The sequence below is a fragment of the Amblyraja radiata genome, chromosome 13 (assembly GCF_010909765.2).
Source record: "Amblyraja radiata isolate CabotCenter1 chromosome 13, sAmbRad1.1.pri, whole genome shotgun sequence".
Classification (NCBI taxonomy): Eukaryota; Metazoa; Chordata; class Chondrichthyes; order Rajiformes; family Rajidae; genus Amblyraja; species Amblyraja radiata.
The window spans coordinates 924,173-951,839 of record NC_045968.1 but is presented as its reverse complement, the minus strand read 5'-3'; the positions used below and the strand labels follow the sequence as shown (position 1 = coordinate 951,839).

The 27,667-nt window shown below is 41.8% G+C and overlaps 1 protein-coding gene across 1 annotated transcript; it reads left to right on the top strand.

The window, feature by feature from the left end:
• The first annotated feature begins 1,221 nt into the window (after positions 1–1,221).
• LOC116979524 (ubl carboxyl-terminal hydrolase 18-like) lies at positions 1,222–27,667 on the top strand. The gene is made up of 14 exons (XM_033031053.1): positions 1,222–1,703; positions 3,633–3,785; positions 11,626–11,759; positions 12,259–12,266; positions 13,344–13,440; positions 16,000–16,148; positions 16,501–16,580; positions 19,737–19,886; positions 20,714–20,809; positions 21,003–21,155; positions 21,905–22,036; positions 23,229–23,299; positions 25,105–25,149; positions 27,446–27,667. Exons 1-14 carry the CDS (start codon positions 1,494–1,496, stop codon positions 27,462–27,464), a joined length of 1,497 nt encoding a protein of 498 aa, XP_032886944.1. The 5' UTR covers positions 1,222–1,493; the 3' UTR covers positions 27,465–27,667.

Sequence of the window (27,667 nt, the reverse complement as noted above, 5' to 3'; positions counted from 1 at the left end):
AACTTAGTTGTGTTAACACTGAGTTTTCTTTTAAGCTGGTAGGGTCAGCACTATGCATTCCCATCTCCATTTAATATGAACTAAGGTTATATTCTTAGAATTATATTCTTATAAAATATAAAGCTAATATTATATTATTGATAGGTATACTTTAATTTGACACGTATTGATAAATATAGCCTTCATTTGATGCCATGGAGCCTCTCCTAATATTGGCTGCCCAAGGATCTTGGTCTAATCACTGAACGAGTGCCATAATATCAAATAAGCAATGTGGACTCTGTCTGAACCATATAACCATATAACAATATAACAATGAAGGTGGGTCCCGACCCAAGATGTCTTCTGTCCATTGCTCCACAGATGCAACCTGGTCCGCTGAGTTCTTCCTGCACCTTGTTTGCTACTCAGGGTTCCAGCAACTGCAGACTCTTGTATCTTCAATAGGGTATTGACTTTTTCAGTTCCAATATGAATTGAAAATCGGGTCAAAATCAAAATGACATTCCCACTCATTCCTCACAGACCTAGAGTTATGGTGTGGAAACAGATCCCTCGGCCCAAATTGCCCATGCCGACCAACATGCCCCATCTAAACTTGTCCTACCTGCCTGCATTTAGCCCATATCCCTCTAGGTCTATACTATCAATGTACCTGTCCAAATGTCTCAACATTGTGGTAGTACCTGGTGTGAACAATTTGGAAAACATCCCACATTGTTAAGTTGCTGCTAAGCCAATAAATAGTTAAATGTAAAGGGATGCACAGAATCTCTAGCCCAGAGTAGATGAATCGGGAACCAAAGGCCATAGGTCTAAGGTGAGGGGGGTCATCTGAATCTGAGGGGTAACTTTTTCACACAAAAGGTGGTGGGTGTATGGAACGAGCTGCCAGAAGAGGTAGTTGAGGCTGGTACTATCGCTACGTTTCATAAGCAATTAGACAGGGAGATGGATAGGACACGTTTAGAGGGATATGGGCCGAACCCAGGCAGGTGAGACTGGTGTAGATGGGACATGTTGGGCGGTGTGGGCAGGTTGGTCTCCACACTGTATGACTCTTATGAACAAAACATTTGTTGCTTCGCTTGCCGCATTAGATGAGTTCACATAGCCCATTGAACCCCTGTGCCCCAATGTGGCTCTGCTTTTAACTCTGAATCAACCCGTTAGACTGAAGCCCCCTCAAGCGGACGCTCTTAAGTTTGAAACGTAATCACAATAAAAGTGAGTGCCGTATGCTGACAAAGATGTCGGCAGTCTGAAATACAACACAACACGCTGTAAACGTGGAGTCTGCTGCTGGGTCGGTCGTGTTTCTGGGCAAGGAGGTGTTTGTGTCTGTTTGTGTTGTGAAGCTGGAGCTGTCGTTGCTGCGACGAGGGAATCAAGAGCAGAGTTTCAGTTTCGTTTGCGTGGAAACTGTGAGGAGCAGCGAGCGGCCTGACCTAGCCTAGCCCGTGTGCCATCGAGTGCCCGGTGGGTGCAGCACCATGTCCTACAGCGAGTACGCTTGGATTCGGTCGGAGAGGAGGACCGTGAACCAGTCCAGATCTACAACCCACGACTGGTCCCAGTACTACGACGGAAGGAGTTGGGACATAATCGGCGGCAGCAGCAGCCGAGACCTCTACTCTCGGATCCCGGCCGACATCCTTCAATATCGTCAGCCGAGATCCTACGGGGAAACGTATCCAACTCGGGTAATGGTAAAGCATAACCTCCTTCATGCTTGTTTCTGCTCTATCCTGCCTCACACTATCTGAAAGGCACAGCGGGAATGAGACTTGCTTTCTCACGAATCTGAAATGTGTAAAAACAAAGAACCACAGAATGCGGGTGTGTACCAAAGGTGGACATAATGTCTGAAGAAGGATCGCGACCCTGAACGTCACATATTCCTTTCCCCCAGAGATACTGCCTGATCCGCTGAATGACTCCAGCTTTTTGTGTCTATCTTCGGTTTAAACCAACATAAATCAGCGGGTCAGGCACAATGAGCCTATCAGGGAAACACCCTGCCTTGAGGTAATCTGTAGCCCCCCTGATTTGTCCTGGCCCCCTCCTCGCCCCCCCCCCCTCTTTCAGTCTGAATAAGGGTCCAAAACATCACCTATCCTTTTTCTCCTGAGATGCTGCCTGACCCATTGTTACTTCAGCGCTCTGTGTTATTTCAAAGGTTTAATCCCATTTCTCTATCACTCTGCGACATGGTGCAGATTATTATTTTAGTTTGGTCACAGCATGGAAACAGGTCCTTCGGCCCAGACCGTCCTCACCCATTCACCGTAATTCTGCTATCCCACTTTTGCATCCATTGGGGGCAGTTTTACATGCAAACCCGCACGTCATTGGGACGTTAGGAACAACGATTTTAGTAATGTGGTCACAGGGAGTACGTGCAAATCACGCAGATTGCACCCGAAGTCAGGATCGAACCCGGATGGATAGAAAATTGGTTGGCAGACGGGAAACAAAGAGTAGGGATTAACGGCTCCCTTTCAGAATGGCAGGCAGTGACTAGTGGGGTACCGCAAGGCTCCGTGCTGGGACCGCAGCTATTTACAATGTACATTAATGATGTAGGTGAAGGGATTAAAAGTAACATTAGCAAATTTGCAGATGACACAAAGCTGGGTGGCAGTGTGAACTGTGAGGATGCTATGAGGATGCAGGGTGATTTGGACAGATTGGGCAAGTGGGCAGATGCATGGCAGATGCAGTTTAATGTGGATAAATGCAAGGTTATCCACTTTGATGGCAAAAACAGGAAGGCAGATTGTTGTCTGAATGGTGACAAGTTGGGAAAAGGGGAAGTACAACGGGATCTGGGGGTCCTTGTTCATCAGTCACCAAAAGTAAGCATGCAGGTGCAGCAGGCAGTGAAGAAAGCAAATGGCATGTTGGCCTTTATAACAAGAGGAGTTGAGTATGGGAGCAAAAAGATCCATCTGCAGTTGTACTGGGCCCTAGTGAGCCACACCTGGACTATTGTGTGCAGTTTTGGTTTCCAAATTTGAGGAAGGACATTCTTGCTATTGAGGGAGTGCAGCGTAGGTGCACAAGGTTAATTCCCGAGTTGGCAGGACTGTCATATGCTGAGAGAATGGAACAGCTGAGCTTGTATTCTCTGGAATTTAGAAGGATGAGAGGGTTCTTATTGAAACATATAAGGTTATTAAGGGTTTGGACATGCTAGAGGCAGGAAACATGTTCCCGATGTTGGGGGAGTCCAGAACCAGGGGCCACAGTTTAAGAATAAGGGGTAGGCCATTTAGAATGGAGATGAGGAAAAACATTTTCACACAGAGGGTTGTGAATTTGTGGTATTCTCTGCCTGAGAAGGCAGTGGAGGCCAATTCTCTGGATGCTTTCAAGAGAGTTGGATAGAGCTCTTAAAGATAGCAGAGTCAAGGGATATGAGGAGAAGGCAGGAATGGGGTACTGATTGTGGATGATGAGCCATTATCACAGTGAATGGTGGTGCTGGCTCGAAGGGCCGAATGGCCTACTCCTGCACCTATTGCCTATTGTCTACTTGCAGTATGGGGGTGAACCATCAACACTTAAGTACCAAAAAACCTGTGTCCGTGCAATATGTTAAATAATTTTTTTTCCTTTCTTATTTGCAGAGAGATTCCGCATATCAAGATTATCTTAGTGAGCGACCTTCCCAAGGACTAACGGACTCAATGGGTAACATAATCATCCAAATCTCTCAAAGATCAGAGCGTTTAGTGAAGATTACAGACCCATGCGTCAGAACAGTCGGCGAACCAGCACAGGTAATCTCTCAGTCCCCTGGTGCATAGTGATATTTAAATATAAGAAATCCACTCTGCTAAACAAAAGTACCAAAGTATATGACTTCAGTTAAATATAACTGCACAGTGGCGCATCGGTAGAGTAGCTGCCTTACAGCGCCAGAGACCCGGGTTCGATCCTGACAAAGGGTGTTTGTACATTCTCCCTGTGACCGCGTGATTTTCTCCTGATGCCCCAGTTTCATAGAAACATAGAAAATAGGTGCAGGAGTAGGCCATTCGGCCCTTCGAGCCTGCACCGCCATTCAATATGATCATGGCTGATCATCCAACTCAGTATACTGTACCTGCCTTCTCTCCATACCCCCTGATCCCTTTAGCCACAAGGGCCACATCTAACTCACTCTTAAATATAGCCAATGAACTGGCCTCAACTAACTTCTGCGGGAGAGAATTCCAGAGATTCACCACTCACTGTGTGAAAAATGTTTTCCTCATCTCGGTCCTAAAAGATTTCCCCCTTATCCTTAAATTGTGACCCCTTGTTCTGGACTTCCCCAATATCGGGAACAATCTTCCTGCATCTAGCCTGTCCAACCCCTTAAGAATTTTGTAAGTTTCTATAAGATCCCCCCTCAATCTTCTAAATTCTAGCGAGTACAAACCGAGTCTATCCAGTCTTTCTTCATATGAAAGTCCTGACATCCCAGGAATCAGTCTGGTGAACCTTCTCTGTACTCCCTCTATGGCAAGAATGTCTTTCCTCAGATTAGGAGACCAAAACTGTACGCAATACTCCAGGTGTGGGCTCACCAAGACCCTGTACAACTGCAGTAGAACCTCCCTGCTCCTATATTCAAATCCTTTTGCTATGAATGCTAACATACCATTCGCCTTCTTCACTGCCTGCTGCACCTGCATGCCTACTTTTAATGACTGGTGTACCATGACACCCAGGTCTCGTTGCATCTCCCCCTTTCCTAATCGGCCACCATTCAGATAATAATCTACTTTCCTGTTTTTGCCACCAAAGTGGATAACCTCACATTTATCCACATTATACTGCATCTGCCATGCATTTGCCCACTCACCCAGCCTATCCAAGTCACCTTGCAGCCTCCTAGCATCCTCCTCACAGCTAACACTGCTCCCCAGCTTCATGTCATCTGCAAACTTGGAGATGTTGCATTCAATTCCCTTGTAAATAGCTGGGGTCCCAGAACTGAGCCTTGCGGTACCCCACTAGTCACTGCCTGCCATTGTGAAAAGGACCCGTTTACTCCTACTCTTTGCTTCCTGTCTGCCAGCCAGTTCTCTAGCCACATCAATACTGAACCCCCAATACCATGTGCTTTAAGTTTGTATACTAATCTCTTATGTGGGACCTTGTCGAAAGCCTTCTGAAAGTCCAGATATAACACATCCACTGGTTCTCCCTTATCCACTCTACTAGTTACATCCTCGAAAAATTCTATAAGATTCGTCAGACATGATTTACCCTTCATAAATCCATGCTGACTTTGTCCAATGATTTCACCACTTTCCAAATGTGCTGCTATCCCATCTTTAATAACTGATTCTAGCACTACCGACGTTAGACTAACTGGTCTGTAATTCCCTGTTTTCTCTCTCCCTCCCTTTTTAAAAAGTGGTGTTACATTAGCTACCCTCCAATCCTCAGGAACTACTCCAGAATCTAAAGAGTTTTGAAAAATTATCACTAATGCATCCACTATTTCTGGGGCTACTTCCTTAAGTACTCTGGGATGCAGCCTATCTGGCCCTGTGGATTTATCGGCCTTTAATCCATTCAATTTACCTAACACCACTTCCCGGCTAACGTGGATTTCACTCAGTTCCTCCATCTCATTTGATCCCCGGTCCCCTGCTATTTCCGGCAGATTTTTTATGTCTTAGTGAAGACAGAACCAAAGTAGTTATTCAATTGGTCTGCCATGTCCTTGTTCCCCATGATCAATTCACCCGTTTCTGACTGCAAGGGACCTACATTTGTTTTAACTAATCTTTTTCTCTTCACATATCTATAAAAGCTTTTGCAGTCAGTTTTTATGTTCCCTGCCAGTTTTCTTTCATAATCTATTTTCCCTTTCCTAATTAAGCCCTTTGTCCTCCTCTGCTGGTCTCTGAATTTCTCCCAGTCCTCTGGTAGGCTGCTATTTCTGGCTAATTTGTACGCTTCATCTTTTGTTTTGATACTATCCCTGATTTCCCTTGTTATCCACAGATGCACTACCTTCCCTGATTTATTTTTTTGCCAAACTGGGATGAACAATTTTTGTAGTTCATCCATGCAGCCTTTAAATGCCTTCCATTGCATATCCACCGTCAACCCATTAAGAATCAGTCGCCAGTCTATCTTAGCCAATTCACGTCTCATACCCTCAAAGTTACCTTTCTATAAGTTCAGGACCCTTGTTTCTGAATTAACGATGTCACTCTCCATCCTAATGAAGAACTCAACCATATTATGGTCACTCTTGCCCAAGGGGCCACGCACAACAAGACTGCTAACTAACCCTTCCTCATTACTCAATACCCAGTCTAGAATAGCCCGCTCTCTCGTTGGTTCCTCTACATGTTGGTTTAGAAAACTATCCCGCATACATTCCAAGAAATCCTCTTCCCTCAGCACCCTTGCCAATTTGATTCACCCAATCTATATGTAGATTGAAGTCACCCATTATAACTGTTTTACCTTTATTGCACGCATTTCTAATTTCCTGTCTGATGCCATCCCCAACTCCACTACTACTGTTAGGTGGCCTGTACACAACTCCCACTAGCGTTTTCTGCCCCTTAGTGTTTCGCAGCTCTACCCATATCGATTCCACATCCTCAAAGCTAATGTCCTTCCTTTCTATTGCGTTAATCTGCTCTAGAACCAGCAACGCTACCCCACCTCCTTTCCCTTTCTGTCTATCCCTCCTGAATATTGAATATCCCTGGATGTTCAGCTCCCAGCCTTGGTCACCCTAGAGCCATGTCTCCGTGATCCCAACTATATCATAGTCATTAATAGCTATCTGCACATTCAACTCATCCACCTTATTACGAATGCTCCTTGCATTGAGACACAAAGCCTTCAGGCTTGTTTTTACAACACCCTTATACTATTAAGCTGAAAAGTGGCCCTTTTTGATTTTTGCCCTGGATTTGCCGGCCTGCCACTTTTACTTTTCACCTTGCTACCTATTGCTTCTACCCTCATTTCACACCCCTCTGTCTCTACACTCACACATTTAAGAAACCCTTTCCCTTTAACTCCATCCTCCACTATCCCATTCGACACCCCACCCCCCTTATTCAGTTTAAAACCACCCGTGTAGCAGTGGCAAATCTACCTGCCAGAATGCTGGTCCCCCACCTGTTAAGATGCAATCCGGCCCTTTTGTACAGTTCCCCCTTACCCCAAAACAGATCCCAGTGATCTAAGAATCTAAATCCCTGCCCCGTGCACCAGTTCCTCAGCCACACGTTCAGGTCCCGTATCTCCCTGTTCCTGCTCTCGCCAGCACGAGGAACTGGAAGCAAACCGGAGATAACAACCCTGGAGGTCCTGCTTTTCAGCATTTTTCCGAGCTCTCTAAAGTCACGCTGCAGAATATTCATCCCCTTCTTTCCGACATCGTTTGTGCCGACATGCACTACCACTTCCGGATGTTCACCTTCGCCCTTGAAGATTTTCTGCACTCTGTCCGTGACATCCTGGATCCTGGCACCAGGAAGGCAGCACACCATCCTCGCATCCCGTCTGTTGCCGCAGAAACCCCTGTCCGTACCTCTCACAATGGAGTCTCCCACTACAATGGCGTTGCCTGCCTTAGGCCTTTTTGGTTTTGGCTCAACAGCCCTATTCGCATCGCAAGCAAGTCTGCCGCTCAGTGTAAACACGTCTTCTGTCCCGACAGCTTCTAAGTGGGTGAACCTGTTCACAAGAGGTACAACACCCGGGGACGTTTGCATTCCATGCTTCCCTCCCTTTCTCACTGTCTCCCACCTTCTCTCTTCCAGTACCTTAGGTGTAACAATCGTACTGTAGGACTTGTCGAGGAACGACTCCGTTTCTCAGACGAACCGGAGGTCATCCACTTGCTTCTCCAGTTCCCCAACACGGTCCTTCAGGAGCTCTACCTGGATGCACTTCTCGCATTTGTAGCAGCCAGAGGCACCAGCAGTGTCCTTGACCTCCCACATACTGCAAGTATCGGACTGAATCAGCTTGCCTGACATCTCTTTCTTTCGTCTCTACCTCTCAAGCGTATTGCATGGTCTCCTCTCCTAAGACTCTCGAGCCAAAGACTCGCACTTCCCTCACAAGGCCGCTCACTCACTGCCGCTCCCTAAGAGCAGTCTTGCTTAAATTGACTGATAAATAGTAAGATTATACGAGAACTTACCAGTTTGAAGTTTGATCTGTATTTTATGAGGAGTTACGATGAGGGATTACGTGAAGAGCCCCGCCACGACGCATGCGTGTCATTCTTCAAAGCAGCGGTGTGAAATCACAGATAACTGTAATGACTAAACATAGTAAGATTAGAGAAGAGATACCAGTTGAGTATATGATCAAGGGTGGGAGCGGAGGGCACGTAATCCCTCATCGTAACTCCTCATAAAATACAGATCAAACTTCAAACTGGTAAGTTCTCGTTTAATCTTACTATTTTACTTCGGAGTCACGTGAGTGACTACAAGAAGATTTTAAAGCTCTGTGATTTCATGCCGTGGAAACGAGTCCATGCATCACGTCTGCCTTGATGACTGTAGGAGGAATTGTGTTAACATAATTTGGACATGAATTCGACATTGAAATCATAAAATTTATTAACACAAAATTATAACCCCTTTTTATGGGTTTAAATTAATTTACAGAACTTAAAATTGTTTCTGCAAACGTTCCAGGTTTCATTATTGGTTTGTTGTAAAATAATTGGAATGTTTTTTCCCCCAGACCATCCTGCTGCCTTGAGGATTTGGTCCATTGGTACATCCAACTGTATCGCTGCCGATGTAGCTGCAGCCCTGGTGGAATGAGATTTAAAAATATTAGTATCCACCCCAGCCTGTGTTAGCACCTGTTTCAGCCATCTTGAGATGGTCTGGACCGTCACTCTTTTGTGTGGTTGCTTGTGGCTGACCAAAAAGTGCCTTCCCATTGCCTCTTAGGATTTTCGTTTTCTCCATGTATAACGACAGATGTCTTACTATACACAGACGGTCATCTGTTGGGTTTGACCTAAATTGTATATTGAGGCCTGCTGATCCCTGTCTGTCCTGCTTTACTAACTCATAGATATGAAACATAATATTTTCTGTTGAGGAAGTCATGTTGTCCAGTCTTAGTTTATGCAGTGACTGTACCCTCTGTGCCGTGACCAATGCCATTAGCATGACTGTTTTTAATGTCAGTCTGTGTAGGGACAGAGCTGTTGCTGGAGACCAATTCCTGAGCATCTTCAGGACAATACTCACATCCCATATTTGGGAGTACCTGGTTCTTGGGGGATTAGTATTTAAAATTCCCCTCATAAGTTTTGTTACCAGGGGGTGAGTCCCAACAGAGTAACGCTCTGTCCCCTGCCATAGGTAAGTCGATAGGGCACTTCTGCCGCAGTTGATGGCACTGTAACTGAGCCCCTCATCATAGTGGAGGCCTGCCAGATATTCCAGAACAGACGGGATGTTCATGTCTCTGTAGGTGATGTTGTTTTTATGGCAGTACATCTCCCACTTCCTGATATAGACCAGATACTGTTTTTTGGTTGACTATCTTTGGGCCGCCGAGATCATGTTCACTGTTCGGTCCGTCAGTCCCAGTTGTAGTAGAGGAGTTTTTAAACTCTACAAATTAATAAGTTCAAATGTTTATGGCATGGGTGGCTATCCCTTGTTACGGGATGTAGCAATAAATCTGGTCTATGTGGGATGGTGATACATGGTTCTAATACCATGTTTAATACCACTGGGAACCATGGTTGAGTAGGCCAATCGGGTACTACCAAAATACCAGACGCAGAGTCTTGTTGTATTTTCCTTAATACCCGACTGATGAGGCAGAAAGGAGGGAATGCGTAAATAAACAATTTCCCCCCAATGCAGCGAAAATGCATCTGTCGCCGCTGCCCCAGGGTCTGGTTCCCATGAAACATAATTTGATAACTGGTGGTTAAGTCTGGATGCGAATAGATCGATATCTGGTGTTCCATATTTTGCTGTAATATCAGCAAATACTATTTTATTCAACATCCATTCGGTGTTTTCATTAAATTTGCGTGACCTGGTGTCTGCCACTAAATTTAGTCTTCCTGGTAGGTAAGTGGCTGATATCCAAATATCTCTCTGGAATACACCATTGCCAAATTGTATTAGCCAGATTGTCACATGATGTCGATTTGTTTCCACCCATGTGGTTATGTATGCTACCACGGTGGTATTGTCTATCTGTAGTCTAACATGCTGGTGATATGATCCAGTACAATATGACTTTAGGCCATGGAATGCACCCAACATTTCCAGGTAGTTTATGCCCAGTGTGAGTAATAATGCTGCCTCCTGAGCAGTCCATCTACCTCCACAGCTGGTGATGGTATTGGTGGCTCCCCACCCAAGTGCACTGGCATCAGTTTGTAGTACCATGGAAGGGTTACTGAAAATGATTGGATTGGAACAAAGCCAGATGTTATCTATCCACCATTTTAGTTCCATTTTAGCTTTGAATGGTAGTTTCATAGGTCTGTCAAAGTGACCTGCATTAATTTAGAGTGCTTGTATTTTTGCTCTCTGTAAGTTTTGGGAATGTAGAGGTCCAAATTGTGTGGCTGGAAAGGCAGCCACCATTTTGCCAATCACTTTTGCTACCAATCTGATGGATGGTTTGCTGATGTCACGCATGCGTCGTGGCGGGGTTCTTCACGTAGTCACTCACGTGACTCCGAAGTAAAATTGCCTGATTTACCAATTTACAAACCAAATTCCTCAGTTTTCAACTGTTTTCCCGGCACTAACTCACTTCTCTCCTCCCACTCGGGCTAGAGCCAATCAGTCTTATCTCTTGCTAATCTCCTCCTGCTGTTGCTCCCAAATCTACAGCAATTCTGAGTTTCTTCCCACTTTCCAAAGACATGCGGATTTGTAGGTTAATTGGCTTCTGTAAATTGTCCCATGTGTGTAGGATAGAACTAGTGTGTGGGTCGGCCTGGACTCAATGGGCCGAAGGGCCTGTCTCTCTAAAATTAAAACTAAACTCCTTATGCAAATATTAGCATCATAATCCAAATTATAGGAGTTATTTTCAAGCTGAAAGAACAATGAAGGTTCATATCAATGAAGGGATCCAATCATGGCTGACAAAGTACATCTGCCTGAAACATCAGCTCTGTTTCTGCATCCACAGATCCTACCTGATCTGCTGCATTTTTACTGCATTTACTATCTTCATAGCTGTGTTGGATCTTTGACAGTAAAAGTACAAAACTAATCCAGAAATGTTCAAGTAGTTGCTTTGTAAAAATAATTGCTTTGATCTGCATTTCATTCAAATGACCCAGCATACGGCACAGGGCAGCACGGTGGGGCAGCAGTAGAGTTGCTGCCTTATGGGCCTGTCCCACTTAGGCAACTTTTTAGGCGACTGCAGGAAGAAAGCTGGGACAATTCCCAACTCGAAACATCGCCCATCCTTTTTCTCCAGAGGTACTGCTGGATTGGTGGAGTAACTCCAGGACTTTGTGTCTATCTTTGGAACATTCCATGGACTGGTTTATCGGCAATTGTTTATCGATCACATGCTGCAGGTGAAGTTGCACACAAAATGATTTTTCTCCACATCGATCTGTTTCAGGAAAGAAATGTAAACACTGATTCAATGGAGAATTCTGCCGGAAATGAAAACCAAGTTCATGAAGCAACAGCCTGCAGTAGCTGTGATGGAAATACCCTTGATGTAGACCATAAACAAAGACCCACAAGATTCAGTATGTGTACGCTACATGTCTCATTGTCCTTTTCAACATATTATAAAGGGTAAACACAGGAACACATGTAAAAATAGAAGGAGGAATAGACCACCGGGTCCCTCAAGCCTGCTCTATCATCAAACATGATCATGGCTTATCTACTCCAGGCCTCAACTCCACTCTGCCAGATCCCCTTAGTCCTCAATTCCCAGATCTTTCAAAAAATGAACTCCCTCCATTTTAAATGGGGGGGGAGGGGGGCAATAATTGCCACAGACTTGGAATAACATCACCTGTTTCCCAGGTTGATTTCATTTTCGAATACTATGTGTGTACTTTCAATACATTCTTGTAAAAAAGGTTATGATGTTCACTCAAGCCCCATTTCACAGCTCAACATTTGGAGTCAATTGTTTAGGTCTGAATAATCATTCAATGGAATATTACCATTGGTTTGGGGCATGTGTTGCAGCGTCTGCTATTAAATATTAGAGGGTCACCATAGTAGAGGAGTCATTTGATGGTGGGTTCAAGACATATTTAGGCATAATTTGGTCTCAAGCTTCAGTGTATATGTAATGCATCAAACAAAACTAAAACAAATGCAGAGAAGATTTACGGGGATGTTGCCACAACTTGGGGGCCTGAGCTATAGGGACAGGCTGGCCAGGCTGGGATTTTATCCTTGAAGCGCAGGAGGATGAGGAGTGATCTTATAGAGGTGCATAAAATCATGAGGGGAATAGATACCTGGTAAATACATGGAGGGTAGGGGAGGGGAATCAAGAACGAGAGGTCATAGGTTTAAGGTGAGAGGGGAAAGATTTAATAGGAACTTGAGGGACTACCTTATCACACGGAGAGTGGTGGGTACATGGAACATAGAAACATAGAAAATAGGTGCAGGACTAGGCCATTCGGCCGTTCGAGCCTGCACCGCCATTCAATATGATCATGGCTGATCATCCAACTCAGTATCCTGTACCTGCCTTCTCTCCATACCCCCTGATCCGTTTAGCCACAAGGGCCACATCTAACTCCCTCTTAAATATAGCAACGAGATGCCAGAGGAGGTAGTTGAGGCAGGTGATATAATAACATTTAAAAGGACAGGAAAGGTTTAGAGGGACACAGGCCAAATGGGACTAGTGTAGGTGGGGCATCCTGGTCGGTATGGGAAAGTTAGTTTCCGTGTTGTATAACTCCGTGTCTCTATAACTACATTTATACACGTATAAGTCTACATTCCCAACTTCCAGTCCCATAGGGACTGAAGCATGCAACAGATTAACTGTCTATTTCATTCCTGTTTGTAGTAATTTACTGGCCAGGAAAATAATCTACATTGATTGGTACTAAAATGTCCACTTTGTGTTGAAATTTACTCCTTTGTAATTAATTCTGGAGGAAAACCCCAATCAGTGGCACTGTGTTCAGTGTATTAAATACTGTGAAATGTGGGTGAATGTGGGATGTTTACCCCATTAACTATGCTGACTTGTTTACTTCAGTAATTTTGCTTCATAAAAACTTGAAGTTTACATATCATGAAAGGTAAAGGATATCACAATGTGCACAATATAACAAGTTTGTTTTTCCATAGCGTTTGTGGGCCTCATGAACACAGGCAACAGCTGCTGTATCAATGTCCTTCTGCAGACATTGTTTATGACACCAGAATATAGGAACTTTCTTTCCAGGTGAGCTCTAGTTTTGCTGACTGGTGCAATTTTCGGATAGGATCAAATATTTTCATATGTTTTAATTCCAACTAGAGTTTGCAATTACATTGTAACTATGTACATTATAGTCTGCTATAAAAAGCCCCCATGGTGAAGGCAGCCCCCTCTCCAGCAGCAGTGGCCAGAGCAACTATATCAAAAGTCCCTCGGTTACAAATACACACTACATGCCTTCCCCTTTTATAAATGTGATGACATCACGCAAGCCATCATGTACTAAAAACACCAGTTAACTTGCTTGTAATTTATAAAAACCATTAATTATTTGCAGTGTTGCACATTTACATGCTTATAAATTTAACCAAAAACACATTCACGGAGCTATTTTCCCTGGTCCTTAGTAAATGCAACTTATTATTGGCACATGTTTTCTTTTGCACTTTGAACTATTCCTCATTATAAGGTTATTTTTACTGATAACAATTCTAAAAATATATACTGATGATAAACTGAACTGACAGCTAACACTACAGTCTCCAGTTGCAACAGCCCATTGAGCAATAGTGCCACCTACTGGCATGTGAAATGTATAAAATTATGAAATGGTCCCAAACTGCTGGAGTAACTCAGCGGGTCAGGCAGCATCTGTGGTGAAAAAGGATAGGTGAAGTTCCGGCTCAGGACCCGTCTTCCGACTGTTGGGATCAAATTGTGGTCAGTTTTACCTTCAAGATTTGGTTAGTTTTGATTTAGTGATACAGCACGGAAACAAGCCCTTCAGCCCACCAAGTTCGGGCCAGACAAGGACAACCTGTATTTTACTGAAGAAGGGTTTCGGCCCGAAACGTCACCTATTTCCTTCGCTCCATAGATGCTGCTGCACCCGCTGAGTTTCTCCAGCATTTTTGTGTACCTTCGATCTTCCAGCATCTGCAGTTCCTTCTTGAACACAACAACCTGTATTTTAGTTCTACCTTACACATTAGGGACCATTTACAGAAACTAATTAACCTACAAACCCTGTACGTCCTTGGAATGTGGGAGGAAACCGGAGCACCTGGAGGACACACATGAGGTCACAGGTTCTAACAGACTGCACCCGTACTCTGGTGCTGTGGGGCTGCATATCTACCACTGCGCTACTTTGCTGTGCATATGTTCCAGAGCATACAAAATGAGATCATGTAAGAATTGTAGTTGCTATTTATGTGAAGTAGGAACTATATTATTTATAAATGAGAGCCTTACAGAATATGATCAATATTGTGTGGTGATATATGGCTGTCACAGTTGTTCAGTTGGCAAACACACATCCACGACAGAGCAGGAATGACCATGGTTTGATTTACAATTTCTGCTGACACTGACAATCTCAGTAAAGCTCGAGTTGAGGTAGTTGTTACAGAGATACATAGACAATAGCCCAGCCGCCGAAAGGACTCTCCCGACGCCGGGGCAAGACCACCCGGTGAGAACGGCCAGGGACATCGGGCCCCCGTACAGGCAATTGCGGTGGCCTCAATAGGCCTGACTTTGGGGTGAACATGGGGTGGGGACTGGACATTGTGCCTTCCTCCACAGTGGCATCCATTGTGGGGGGATGATTTTTTTTTGTCTAACTGTAGTCCTGTAGGTCTGTGTCCAAGATGGCTGCCGTGAAGAGAGAGTGGACGCTGGCGCGCTTTGGCTGCCGCTGCTCTCTTTTCACACTGTTTTTGATTTTCTGTTTTTGGATTGAATTCTGTTTTTAATTTGTGTCACTGTGATGTCTTTAATTACTTGTTTTATTCCGATTATATGTTTTTATTCCGATTACTATGTAAGGTGTCCTTGAGATGTATGAAAGGCGCCCATTAAATAAAATTTATTATTATTATTATTAATAGGTGCAGGAATAGGCCATTCCGTCCTTCGAGCAAGCTGATCATCCACAATCAGTACCTTGTTCCTGCCTTCACCCCATATCCCTTGATTCCGCTAGCCCTAATAGCTCTATCTAACTCTCTTTTGAATGCATTCAGTGAATCAGCCTCCACTGCCTTCTGAGGCAGATAATTCCACAAATTCACAACTCCTAGTGTGAAAACGTTTTTCTTCATCTCCGTTCTAAAAGGCCTACCCCATATACTTAAACTGTGGCCTCTGGTTCTGGACTCCCCCAACATTGGGAACATGTTTCCTGCATCTAGCGTGATCAATCCCTTAATAATTTTATATGTTTCTATAAGATCCCCTCTGATTATTCTTCCATCATATGTCAGTCCCGCCATCCCGGGAATTCACTTTGTGAACCTACGCTGCTCTCCCTCAATAGCAAGAATGTCCTTCCTCAAATCACCCGTGCCGCCTGTTTCTGATTGCACTGCTACAGAGGGCATTGCTTTAGAGTAGGTTACACTCAGTCATAGAGATAAATAAATTCCTGATTTGTGTGGGTGTTATGGGGGAAAATCAGCAGAATGGGGTTAGGAGGGAGAGATAGATCAGCCATGATTGAATGGTGGAGTAGACTTGATGGGCCCAATGGCCTAATCCTGCTCCTATCACTCATGAACCTGTTTTGGTCCCTTGTTAAAGGTGTCGACAAGAAGGCTTCCTGAAAAATGCACGCGATCACATCCTGTATCAACTTGATGAAATGTTCCAGAAACTGCAGAATTCTGGTGCAAGAAGAATTACATCACCTCTTCAATTTATTCACTGCTTAAGGTTAAACCACATAAACAGTAAGTGTGCTATCAGCATCAGTTTTATTTTATTTCCCTGTTGATTAAGACGATGACATTAATTTGATACCTGAAAGTAAATGGAAACATTCTAATGTATCGGTTAATACATTTGTAGCAGTGTTTTCAGTGGAATAAAGTATCGGAACTAATTCAAAACTAAACTAAACTGTAGCCAGATACCTTACATTCAATTTCCTCTTGCAGTATAAATCCTTGGAGCCATTGCTACACTAAAAGATATAAAATATCTGGGGCAAGATGTCAAATATTTCATTGTTACTGTTTTGCAATAGATGTTAAGAATTCCCAATTGCTAAAGACACTTTATTTCTGCATTTTTTATTTTAAGTTGGGATTCAAATGGATGCTGAAGAATTATTCCGTTCCCTCTTTTGTCTGGTACAAAACCAGTTGAAGGGGACAGACCTTGTAAGTACTGAAGACATATGTTGATCTTTATAAGTTGCATGTCAACAAAATAGAGAGAGTACAGAGGAGATTTACTAGAATGTTGCCTGGGTTTCAGCAACTAAGTTACAGAGAAAGGTTGAACAAGTTAGGGCTTTATTCTTTGGAGCGCAGAAGGTTAAGGGGGGACTTGATAGAGGTTTTTAAAATGATGAGAGGGATAGACAGAGTTGACGTGGAAAAGCTTTTCCCACTGAGAGTAGGGAAGATTCAAACAAGGGGACATGACTTGAGAATTAAGGGACTGAAGTTTAGGGGTAACATGAGGGGGAACTTCTTTACTCAGAGAGTGGTAGCTGTGTGGAATGAGCTTCCATTGAAGGTGGGTTTTTTTCATTTAAAAATAAATTGGATAGTTATATGGATGGGAAAGGAATGGAGGGTTATGGTCTGAGCGCAGGTATATGGGACTAGGGGAGATTATGTGTTCGGCACGGACTAGAAGGGTCGAGATGGCCTGTTTCCGTGCTGTAATTGTTATATGGTTATATGGTTATATGTTAGAACAAGCTGTATTGAACAATTAAATAATACAAATCTGATGATGACTATACTTCTCTTCAAAGTTCTTCCACTTCACTGATACTTCTATTGTCACATGTACCTCGATACAGGGAAATTATTTTTTTGAAAATGCTTATCTTTACAAGGGCGGTAGAGTTGCTGCCTTACAGCACCCGACACATGGGTTCGATCCTGACTACGGGTGCTGTCTGTACAGAGTTTGTACGTTCTTCTCATGACCTGCGTGAGTTTTCCCCGGGGGGGGGGGGTCCGTTTTCCTCACACACTCCAAAGATGTACAGGTTTGAAGGTTAATTGGCTTGGTAAAATTGTAAATTGTCCCTTGTAGGATAGTGTTAATGCGCAGGGATTGCTGGTCAGCATGGACTCGGTGGGCCGAAGGGCCTGTTCCTGCACTGTATCTAAACTAAACTAAACATCGGCACAATGCGTAGGAAGGAACTGCAGATGCTGGTTTAAACCGAAGATAGACACGAAAAGCTGGAGTAAATCAGCGGGACAGACAGCATCTCTGGAGAGAAGGAATGGGTGACGTTTTGGGTCGAGACCCTTCTTCAGACATAGGCACAATCATGCTTAAGCACAAGAGTGTAGGATACACTTTACTTGTTGTAAAAGTATTTTTAACAAAACCTAATTTCAATTATCCCTTGTGTATCAATATATTATTCACATGTGGAGAGCTTCTTAAGAGTGTCTGAAGAATGACTTCAACCTGAAACACCACCTATCCGTGTTCTACAGAGATGCTGCTTGACGCGCTGATTCACTCCAGTCCTTTATGTCCTTCTGTGTGTTAACCAGAGTTTGCATTTCCTTGTCTCCACGTCTACACTCCCAGCCACATGCCATCCTATTACTGGTTCAACTTATGCCTTTAAGTGCATTTCATCTGATGGTGGTAAGGAGCGAAAACTGGCAAACTCTTCCCGTTTTGCATCAGGGTCAATGATTTTAATGTGTAGGAAGGAACTGCAGATGCTGGTTTAAACTGAAGACAGACACAAAAAGTTGGAGTCAACCAGCGGGTCAGACAGCATCTCCAGAGAAAAGGAATAGGTGACGTTTCGGGTCGAGACTGAAGAAGGGTCTCATCCCAAAACGTCACCTATTCCTTTTCTCCAGACATGCTGTCTGACCTGCTGAGTTACTCAAGCTTTTTGTGTCTATCTTCAATGATATTCAACATTGTTTCTCTCAACCTCCACAGCACAACCACACCCACGGTTCCTATAGTAATGATGATTCCTTTCTGCTGCTTATAGCTCAGTAGAAAACAAATCATTCTAATCACGAAGACAGGAGGAGCATGAATGCAGTCAAAATCCCAAATAAAGTATTGCAAATGGTGTTTGACCACAAAATTATTTTATGTTTTTGCATTGACACGGATCATTGGGTGGTGTGCTCTATAATGAAATATAAAGACTATATATAATTGAGGATTTCTTATGGCATCATAAACAATGAAAATCAAGAGTTATTTGAAATAATACCAGATGGTTTCTTGTTCTAGGTTGGGATTCTCCATTATGTTATTCATAGTGTATTCTTTAACAAATAAGAGGCAGCAGTTATCTTCCAGAACTTCATATATTTAGATTGTTTTAATAAATTGCATTACAGATCATTTATTTTAATTTTTTTGGTGATATATCTTTAAAGATTGTTCTTGTACCCTGCATGGAATGCACATTTATTTCCAACAGAATGTGATGAAATACTGGTCATTTAAGATCATTCTTTGACTTCTTCCCATTGGAATCAAGAGTATTTATAGTTATGGTTGAGATCAGTCATAAATCAATATGTTTTATTCTCCAAGTTAATGCCTGCCAATGTTTGCATGCTTTGTTATTGGAATTTTAATTAAATGTGGATTAGGTATGGTTGTGCACACATCAGATGAAAGAGTTTCAGCAGATGAAAAATTGCGATAACCAAATTTGCATGTGTTTCTGCACGGTTTAACAAAAGTCATTGAGAGGGTGCGGACTTTTGGCAGTTAGTAGCGCTGGTAGAGTTGTTGGATTGTTTTCACAAACGAACGTCGGGAAATCTGATGGAAGTAAATCAAATTATGAGAGGCAGTCAGAACCTTTTTCTCAAGATGCAAAAATCGAATACCAGAGGGAATAGGCTTAAGGTGAGAGGCAGCATTTACAGGAGATCTGTTGGGGCATGTTTTTTACACAGAGGGTGATGAGTGCCTGGAATGTGCTGCTGGGGCTGGTGGTTGAGGCAGATATGATAGTGGCTTTAAGAGACTTTGGATAGGCATAAAGATATGCCAGGAATGGTGGGATATGGATTATATGCAGGTACATAAGAGATGGTCTTGGCATCATGTTGAGCCTGGACATTATGAGCCAAAGGGCCTGTCTTGTGCTTTACTGTTCGAGGTTATGTTCTAATTCCGCCTTAATGCCAGGAATGAAAGGAGAACAAATTAGTTAATTAGTCTGAAGAAGGGTTTTGGCCTGAAATTTTGCCTATTTCCTTTGCTCCATAGATGCTGCTGCACCCGTTGAGTTTCTCCAGCATTTTTGTGTACCTACAAATTATTTAATGCTGTTTTATGTTTTGCTGTAGATCACAGATATGAATGAAATTTACATTATTACCACTGAAGAATATACAAAGTGCATTGAATGTCAGCAAGAAATTAAACTGATTGGAAACATGCTGACTCTTCCACTTTCAATATACGACCCCTCAACAGGAACTCCTCTTAAGAATATAGTAAGTGTTGTTAAATCACGTTATTATGTGCAATGTCTTGTTTAAATGTTGCTTTTGTACTCTCTGTAGCCTTATTCATCAACCTGAAAGGGAAATCCATTCAGATTTGATTTGATATCTGGAGTTGAGTTTGAGTTTATTTTATTGTCACGTTTACTGTGGTGCAATGAAAGCTGCTAACCAGTTTGCTAAAGACAATACATGAACACTATAACAATTCCTGTGTTGACTAGCCTTTTTCTGCAGAGCATGTTTCCCAACACGCGAGTAGAATTCAATCTAAAATGACGGCTGAATCTGAACCCTATTATTATATCAGGAATGATCCCCTCTCATTCTCCCCAAATTGCCAATAACTCACCCAAATTCTACCACTGCCCGACATACCCGGGCAATGTACAATGGCTAAAGACACATACAATGACCTCTATCAACCCAAACATGTGGGAACAAACAGAGCATCAGAGAAAACCAAGCAGTCAATAGGAGAATGTGCAAACTCATATAATGATTTAGGTCAGGATTGAACCCAGAATGCTGGAGTTGTGAGGCAGCAGCTCTATTAGCTGTGACACATTGCCACCTAATATTTGATTTCATCATGATTTTTGTTTTAATAAGAAATATATGCTGAGCCCAAAAAAGGCCCATTAAATATACAGGGAGAAAATTCACATTTGAAACCGTATTTCCACTTTCATCCATCATTTGTTTAATTACATTGTTTTATGTAACATGCTAAAAAAAGAACTTTTATTGATTTTGTTATGGGTGGAGGCAGTGAGCAAACATTATTATTTAACACTGAACACTTTGCATTTTAACAGGAGAATTCTCTAGCCAACTTCTTTGAACCCCAAAGGTTAGACGCTGGTAACATGTGCTATTGTGAGCAATGTGGACGAAAGACAGTCACAATGAAGGCAAGTGTTGACCGACTAAGTCAGATTTAGAAGATTTCATCATTCTTCAGTCAAATAGTAAAGAATACATTTGCCGCTCAATTTTAAGAAAAGTGCAATGTAGCCCTCAGCTAGATTTACATTCTGCATTCAGTAGAATATGAAAATATCCTGTTATATTTCTGTTTATTTTAACTGTATCTTTTCTTTACAGAGCTATGGAAAGATTTTGTATCCACAAATACTGTGTTTACAGATGAAACGCTTTTCTTCAAATTGTGGAAAAACAATCAAAAATTATGATTTTATGGAGTTTCCTGAGAGTTTGAATTTGGCAAAGTTTGGGGACGAATCTCACAGCGAAAGGGTGCGTTTAATGTGAATTGTATACGATCTTTCCGGCATTTCCGGAGTATTTCCATCAATAAACAACCATCAACATATTCAAGCAATGTGCTTCTTGCACAGTTCGTTCTGGTGGTTTCCAATAACAAAACTTTAGTTCCATTTTCTTTCTTATCCATGTAAATTTACTGTCCGTAACGTCAAATGCACAGGGTAAACCTTGACATAGTTGTGCTGTGTGTCCTTTGTATTTAGTTCTGCACAGAGTTGAGATTATAGTTTCTAATCCCCATTATCTGTGCGATTACATATTCTCCTCTGCAGTATCTTCTACATCAGTCCACCGCCCTTTCTTTGTCATATCCAAATGGAATAACCCTCTTCTTACTTCCCTCCATTTCCCTCCTTATTAAAACTCTATTAGAAGTAACTTTCAGTCCCACTAGTCGATCACCACACGATAAGTTTAAAAACGTTCCTGGTCGTTCCATGCCCTCAGCCCTTTGTTCCCTTTTAATGTTTAGATCCATCATATGCACAATCGTCTTCTTCAGGTCTCCACAATACATAGTTCTCTGACTCCAGCCTAATGTGGGCCTTTCTCTCGACATCATGGCCCTCAATCAATCCTCTAGAATTCTCTTCTAAATTCATTCCACCTTGCCAACTCTCTCCCCAAAGTTTCAAAACTTATTTCTCCAATGATCACCTTTGATTGCTGCTTCCATTATGTCATGTTTGTGCTTTAATGGTTTGCTCTTTACTTTGCAGAACAAGTTTCAGTACCATCTCATGTCTGTGATTGTGCATATGGGTAGTGCGATATTTGGCCATTATTACGCTTATATACGAACCTTCCCTGAAATGTGTTGGTATAGTTTCATGGATGAATATGTCAGTAAAGTAAGTATTGGAAGCTTTAAACAGATGTTAAGCCAAGATAGATTGGGTTATTTATTTCTTGCATCAGTTTAGCACGGGTGTCAGGGGTTACGGGGAGAAGGCAGGAGAATGGAGTTGAGAGGGAAAGGTAGATCAACCATGATTGAATGGCGGAGTAGACTTGATGGGCCAAATGGCCTAATTCTGCTCCTTAAACATAATAACATGAACTTATGAGCATTTATGACACTGGTTATTTTGTTAGATGATTTAATTCAGGACTGCAATAATACTGTTCCAGTTAAAGTCAACCTTACTGATTTAAACTACTGTTGGCATAGACATAGAAACATAGAAAATAGGTGCAGGAGCAGCCCTTCGAGCCTGCACCGCCATTCAATATGATCATGGCTGATCATCCAACTCAGTATCCCGTACCTGCCTTCTCTCCATACCCCCTGATCCATTTAGCCACAAGTGCCACATCTAACTCCCTCTTAAATATAGCCAATGAACTGGCCTCAACTACCTTCTGTGGCAGAGAATTCCAGAGATTCACCACTCTCTGTGTGAAATTTTTTTTTCTCATCTCTGTCCTAAAAGATTTCCCCCTTATCCTTAAACTGTGACCCCTTGTTCTGGACTTCCCCGACATCGGGAACAATCTTCCTGCATCTAGCCTGTCCACACCCCAAGGCATGTGACATGTATTCATTTTACTCAAAATTGCCTCAAGATTTTTTAATGAGAAAGGATAGAAAATTATTTCTATCTCGCAAAACAAACCAAGTGGCTGTAGTGACATCAACACTTCACTAATTTTTCTTCATGGTTTATTGTCAGTGTTACTTTAAACTTACAACTGTACTATTTTTTGGGGGGGGATTATATCCAATGATATCTCTAGCCAACCCTCTCCCCTCCACTACCATCATTTGTGACCTAATTCTCAAGAAAATCAACTTCTAATAAAATAATCACTATGTGGTATAATTAATTATTTTCTTCAGTAAGAATAACTATTTTATATTTGGTCGCAAATGGCACAAAATGGCAAGTATATTAATTGAATATAAAATAAGGAAGTAAATATAAATGTAATTTGTGTCCAAGATTCTTGCCACCCTAAAGGATGTGTTCACTCATTGTTGTCTCTGGATTTTCACATTGTGAAAATGTATTTGTTCTGTTACCTATTTGTTTTCTTTGATAGGCAACGTGGGAAGGAGTAAAAAGTACATTTGGATCTTCACGGAGGTATTCGGGTCGAAGTGGTTTACAAATGTAGGTTATTGCAATGCATTCTATTAACTTTGCTTAAGATGCAAAGTGAAATTAGTGCCAAATTTCAATCCCAACTCTAAAATTATTATCACACGAGAATCGTTTTAACATTTTTTTTTCCACTGTGGGGAAGAATAATACAAGAAAAAGCATTGTGCAAAACACAAAGTGATGGAGGAACTCGGTGTTTCAGGGAATGGACAGATGACGTGTCGGGTCAGGACACTTCTTCAGACTGAGGGAGTGTCTGAAGAAAGTATCGACCTGATACATTGTCTGTCCAAACCCTCCACAGATGCTGCCTGACCCGCTAAATTCCTCCAGCACGTTGTGTTTGGCTCAAGATTCCAGCATCGGCAGCTTCTTGTGTCTCCAGAAAAAATATTATATTTAAAACATAGCAAAGTGGGTGCTGGAAATCTGACATATAAACAGAAAATGCTGGAATATTCAGCAGGTCAAGCAATGGCAAGTGAAATAAGCTTTTATGATGCTGTCCTTTAGAACATAGGAGCAGAATTAGGTCTCTCAGCCCAACAGGTCAGCTCCACCATTTCATCGTGGCTAATCAATTTTCCCTTCTCCACCCCCATTCTCCTGCCATAACCTTTGACGCTTGTACTAATCAAGAACATATCAATCTCCACTTTAAAAATACACAATCACTTAGCTTCCACAGCCATCTAGGGCAATGAATTGCACAGATAACCACCCTCTGGCTAAATATTTGTTTTTCTCTTTACCTGTCTTATTACCATTTTCTTCCATCGTTTATTATTATGTCATTAGCCATTTAATTCAAATCACAAACCTTTCCTTGCCTTGTCTCTCCCTAAGTCTTTTTGTTTCTGCATCTGAAAGTTTGTTTGATATCTGATGTTCCACCAGTTCTGATGAAACGTTGACTTTATTATTTCACTAGATATTGCATGTTGAACATTTGCACCATTTTCTGTTTAGATATTTAAAATATATTTGAATTTTCAAGTAAAAAAGTACTTTAAATTGTTATCTGCAATAAAACACAAAACTATTGGGCTGGAACAGTGGCATAGCTGGTAGAGACATTGCTCCATAACGCCAGAGATCAGGGTTCGATCTAGACCTCAGGGTGCTGTCTGTGGGGAGTTGGCACGTTCTCCCTGTAATAGCAGGGGGCTCCACCGGGTGCTCCAGTTTCCTCCCATCCCAAAAACGTGCAGGGTTGTAGGTTAATTGGCCTCTGTAAATCGCCCCTAGTTTGTAGGGAGTGGATGTGAAGGCAGGATTACATACAACTCATGTGAGCAGGAGATGGTCGGAGGGCCTGTTTAAATGCTGTATCTCTAAACTCAACTGAAGATACTCAGCATCTCAGATTTATGACCTTTCATTTGAAACTGTGAAATAGCAGGCATTCCCAAAGATGACTTCCCTTGATTTAGTAGGAACAATGATCTGAAGATGCTGGTTTACAAAATATGACATAAAGTGCTGGAGTAGCTCAGCGGGTCAGACAGCTTCTCTGGAGAACATGGGTAGGTGACGTTCTTTTGACTGAATTAGTGCTAGGTTGCTAGTGCATTTTGAACCTAGCCTACAAATGGTTGTTGATAAATTTAAAGCACCTCTATGGACCAAATACTCACTTTACAATACAGATCACCATTGCCAGTTTCTCCAACGTTTTATGGTTTTCCACAAGCAGTACGTCCTATACCTGGAATTAGAGTAAATGTTGTAATATTGATGTAATGGTGATAGATGCATGAATATATGGAGATTCCCATGTACTAGCTAACTTTAATGGTCTCCATTCTACATAGGGAAGGAACAGCTTATCTTCTATTTTATAGAAGAATGGATGTCAGGTGAGTCATTCATTACTCAATAAAATATTTTTACAAATAATTCCTTGCTTTAATGTAAATTAAACAGCTGTCTTGATGAATGAATGAATGATTGAATGAATAATTTATTTCGGTCATACGTTAAAAAGAACACAACTTTACAATCTGTGTGAATATGAACCAATACTGTATCCATTTCACACCACGTTCACATAATCAATGACTGAAAAAGGAATAGGCTGAAGCCACAAAGCTTATTTTTGCCGATCCTATTGATGAGTAGAGCATTTTAGTAACTCTGCCCCATACATTTGAACATATGTATAATGAGTAGGAAGGAAATGCAGATACTGGTTTATACCCAATATACTCACAAAAAGCTGGAGTAACTCAGCGGGTCAGACAGCATCTGTGGTGAAAAGAATAGATGATGTTTTGGGTCGAGACCCTTCTTCAGACTGAGAGTCAGGGGAGAGGAACCGAGAGATTTGAAAAGGTAATATAGAACAAATTAATTAAAGACATGCAAAAATAATGAAAGATATTATAATGTGATTCTTTCAGTTACAATATATAAAACAAAGAAGCTCTTCCTCTAAGTGAGGGGTCTAGTAGATTACTGGTAAGTGAACTGCCACATTGAGAGACCTGGATTCAGATGCCACTGTACAGCTGGAGGGTTTAAATAGATTTCATTTATTTGGGTTTTTTTTTTAACTTAATCTCAGTATCTGTAACCATGGTCCATTGGATTATCATAAAAACTCACCTGACTCACTAATTTTCTGTCAGAAAATAAATCTTCTGTTGTTACCCCAAATGCCCTGTGTACGACTCCCAATCCACCAAACTGATAGATCCACTAATAGATTTAGGCAAAAAATTCAATGATGTCCATGTTCTGTAGATGAATAATAAATTAAATAAACTGCCGCGAGAGTGGCGCAGCTGGTAGAGCCACTTCCTCGCAAAGCCAGAGACCTGCGTTCGACCCTGACCTAAGATGCTGTCTGTGTGGAGTCTGCATGTTTTCCAGTTCCTCCGGGTGCTCCGGTTGTCTCCACATCTCAAAGACGTGCGGATTTGTAGGTTAAATGGCTTCTGTAAATTGCCCCTGGTGCGTAGAGGGTGGATACGACAGTCAGATAACATAGAACTATTGTGAATGGGTGGCCGAGGGTTGGCATGGACTCGATGGGCCGAAGGACCTGTTTCCATGCTGTACCTTTCAATCAAAATAACCAATCTGAAGCAAAATAACCCCCAGGTGTGTGATGAACATCTGACCATAACCAGTCTCATTTCATTTGGTTACTTTAGTCTAAAATTGAGCTTTGTAGAAAATACGCTCCTTGTATTTAGTAATATTTGCATCTTTATTAATTATGCACTAGTTGCTAATGAGAAAAAAAACATTTTTATATTTGATAGTTGCACATGCTTATTTTTTTCTATGGCAGACATAAATAATCCAATGCTTACATTAACAAAGCAGGTTTCTAACGGCAGTATTTAGGATTATTGTAATGACATGCATTGTTATATTGGGCATCGCATTGTGTTAATAGGGTAGGGAGGATGGAGAGATGGAGAGATCTCGACACAAAGATGAATGCACTAGTAGGAAGTTCTGGTGGGCAGTATTTGTCTCAGGTTAATTACTCCATCACAGAATTATTTTCTCTGTACAAGTTACTTAAATCCTCAATGTGTTCCACCAGATAATGGTAAATAATCTTGTAGAACTGCCTGATGATGTTTTATGCATTTTTAGCAACAATACACAGATAATGTCGCTGCAAAAAGCTAATGATTAAGTGTAAAACAACACAGGCAAAAGGTCACACAAGGAGAACAAGCAAATAAAGCAATAAATTACCTGTACAAGGCCAGCAGAGAAATTAAATCCACATCAACATGAGCATGTATAAGAGTTTAGTTCCAATGCTGCGTCATGAACAGCCATTCCAGCCAGTATACATTGACTCTTATCCTGTCACCTTCTTTGTGATATAGCGTTTTGCTTTCGCGGATTTTCATCAATTAAAATGTACATTTCTAGGTATTAATAAGCTTTTAACATGATTGGGCTAAATTGCAATAAGAAAGAAGCATAGTTAAAATCTTCAGATCACGTTTTCTAACTAAAGCACTAGTGGAATTGACAAATTTCACACAAACTGAGAGTTTTGACTCTCATATGTCTTGAATAAGATGATGCCAGTGTAACAATCCATTACAATTTTCTCAAGTTTGTTATTGTAAATGTATAAATTTGTTCTTTTTTATAATGGAAACCTTTCCGATTTGATTGCAGCCAAAATGCGGCAGAATGAAAGAACATATCTCCCAAGCTATGGCTGAATTTCAGATTTTCATTACTTGTTGGCGACCTTGTCTATTTCTTAAAAATGCTAATGAAATGCTTTATGATTTTAAGCTAGATGTCTGCGGGACGTCCGTAGTGCAGTATTTGTCACTTATGTGTGTGACATTCCTAAGTTTAGTCATTTAAATGACGGATTATATTTTAAAACTG